Raw genomic sequence first — 795 nt, 5'->3', positions numbered from 1 at the left:
CGCCGGGTGCTGTGGGCTTGGGGTGACACCATGGGGCATTGGGACTGGCTGCCACCCCCCCTGCTCACCCCGTACCTTTCTTCTTGCTTTTCTTCTCCTTCTTCTCCCCGTTCACCTGGAACATGGACATCGGCTCCTTCTTGGTGCTTTTGGCAGATTTGGCTTTGCCATCAGGGTCACTTTTGTCACCTGATGGGATGGAGGAGTGGATGAGCTCCAGGGGGACAGGGATGGGGACAGGGAGGTGGCAGGGTGGGGGCAGTGGGAAGGGCTGAGCTGGGGGGACATTGCACGGGGAGGGGGCAATCACCCTGCAGCCCCCTGAGCCTCCTGGGACAGTGATGGGGACAGGTCATGGGTGGTCCCCTCATCCCAGCAAGGACAGACGCTGGTGGCAATGGCACTGAGTACAAGCCAGCCCTGTCCCCTGGGCACTCACCCTTTGGCTTCAGCTTCTTCTCCCGGCTCTCACCCGAGGGGGTTTCTTTAGGCAGCTTCTTCTTGGGCTTTTTTGGTGGATCTTTATTCTCTACCTCCTCTTCCTCCTCCTCATCCTCCGAGTCCTCAGCTGGCTCTACCCAGAGGGGACACCGTGGTGTGAGGAACACAATGGCCTCATGCACTTGAGCCTTGTGGTTTGTGAGCAGGGAACATCCCTCAGCAGCTCTGGTCGGTGTGGACACCCACCCCACCATGGCCAGGGTGCTGGGTGCCTGGTGGCCAGCGGCGTGTTGGACATGTCCGGTGTGGGACACAGCATGTGAAGTCACATCGCCATCTCGCGGCTGCAGCCCC

The 795-nt window shown here is 60.6% G+C and overlaps 1 protein-coding gene across 1 annotated transcript in view; it reads right to left on the bottom strand.

Moving 5' to 3' along the window:
- The window catches only part of LOC104530802 (tubby-related protein 1-like), a gene marked incomplete at both ends in the record, with an annotated part of 3515 nt that extends 2941 nt beyond the window's left edge, over positions 1-574 (bottom strand). Inside the window, 2 exons of the mRNA XM_029086877.1 lie at positions 76-189; positions 440-574. Coding sequence (XP_028942710.1) covers positions 76-189; positions 440-574 — 249 coding nt within the window. The remainder of the gene's footprint in view (positions 1-75; positions 190-439) is intronic.
- Positions 575-795: the final 221 nt, after the last annotated feature.

The sequence above is a fragment of the Antrostomus carolinensis genome, unplaced genomic scaffold (genome assembly GCF_000700745.2).
Source record: "Antrostomus carolinensis isolate BGI_N321 unplaced genomic scaffold, ASM70074v2 scaffold30209, whole genome shotgun sequence".
Taxonomy (NCBI): Eukaryota; Metazoa; Chordata; class Aves; order Caprimulgiformes; family Caprimulgidae; genus Antrostomus; species Antrostomus carolinensis.
Note: the sequence above shows the minus strand (reverse complement) of the source record. Positions and strands in the feature narration are given on the sequence as shown.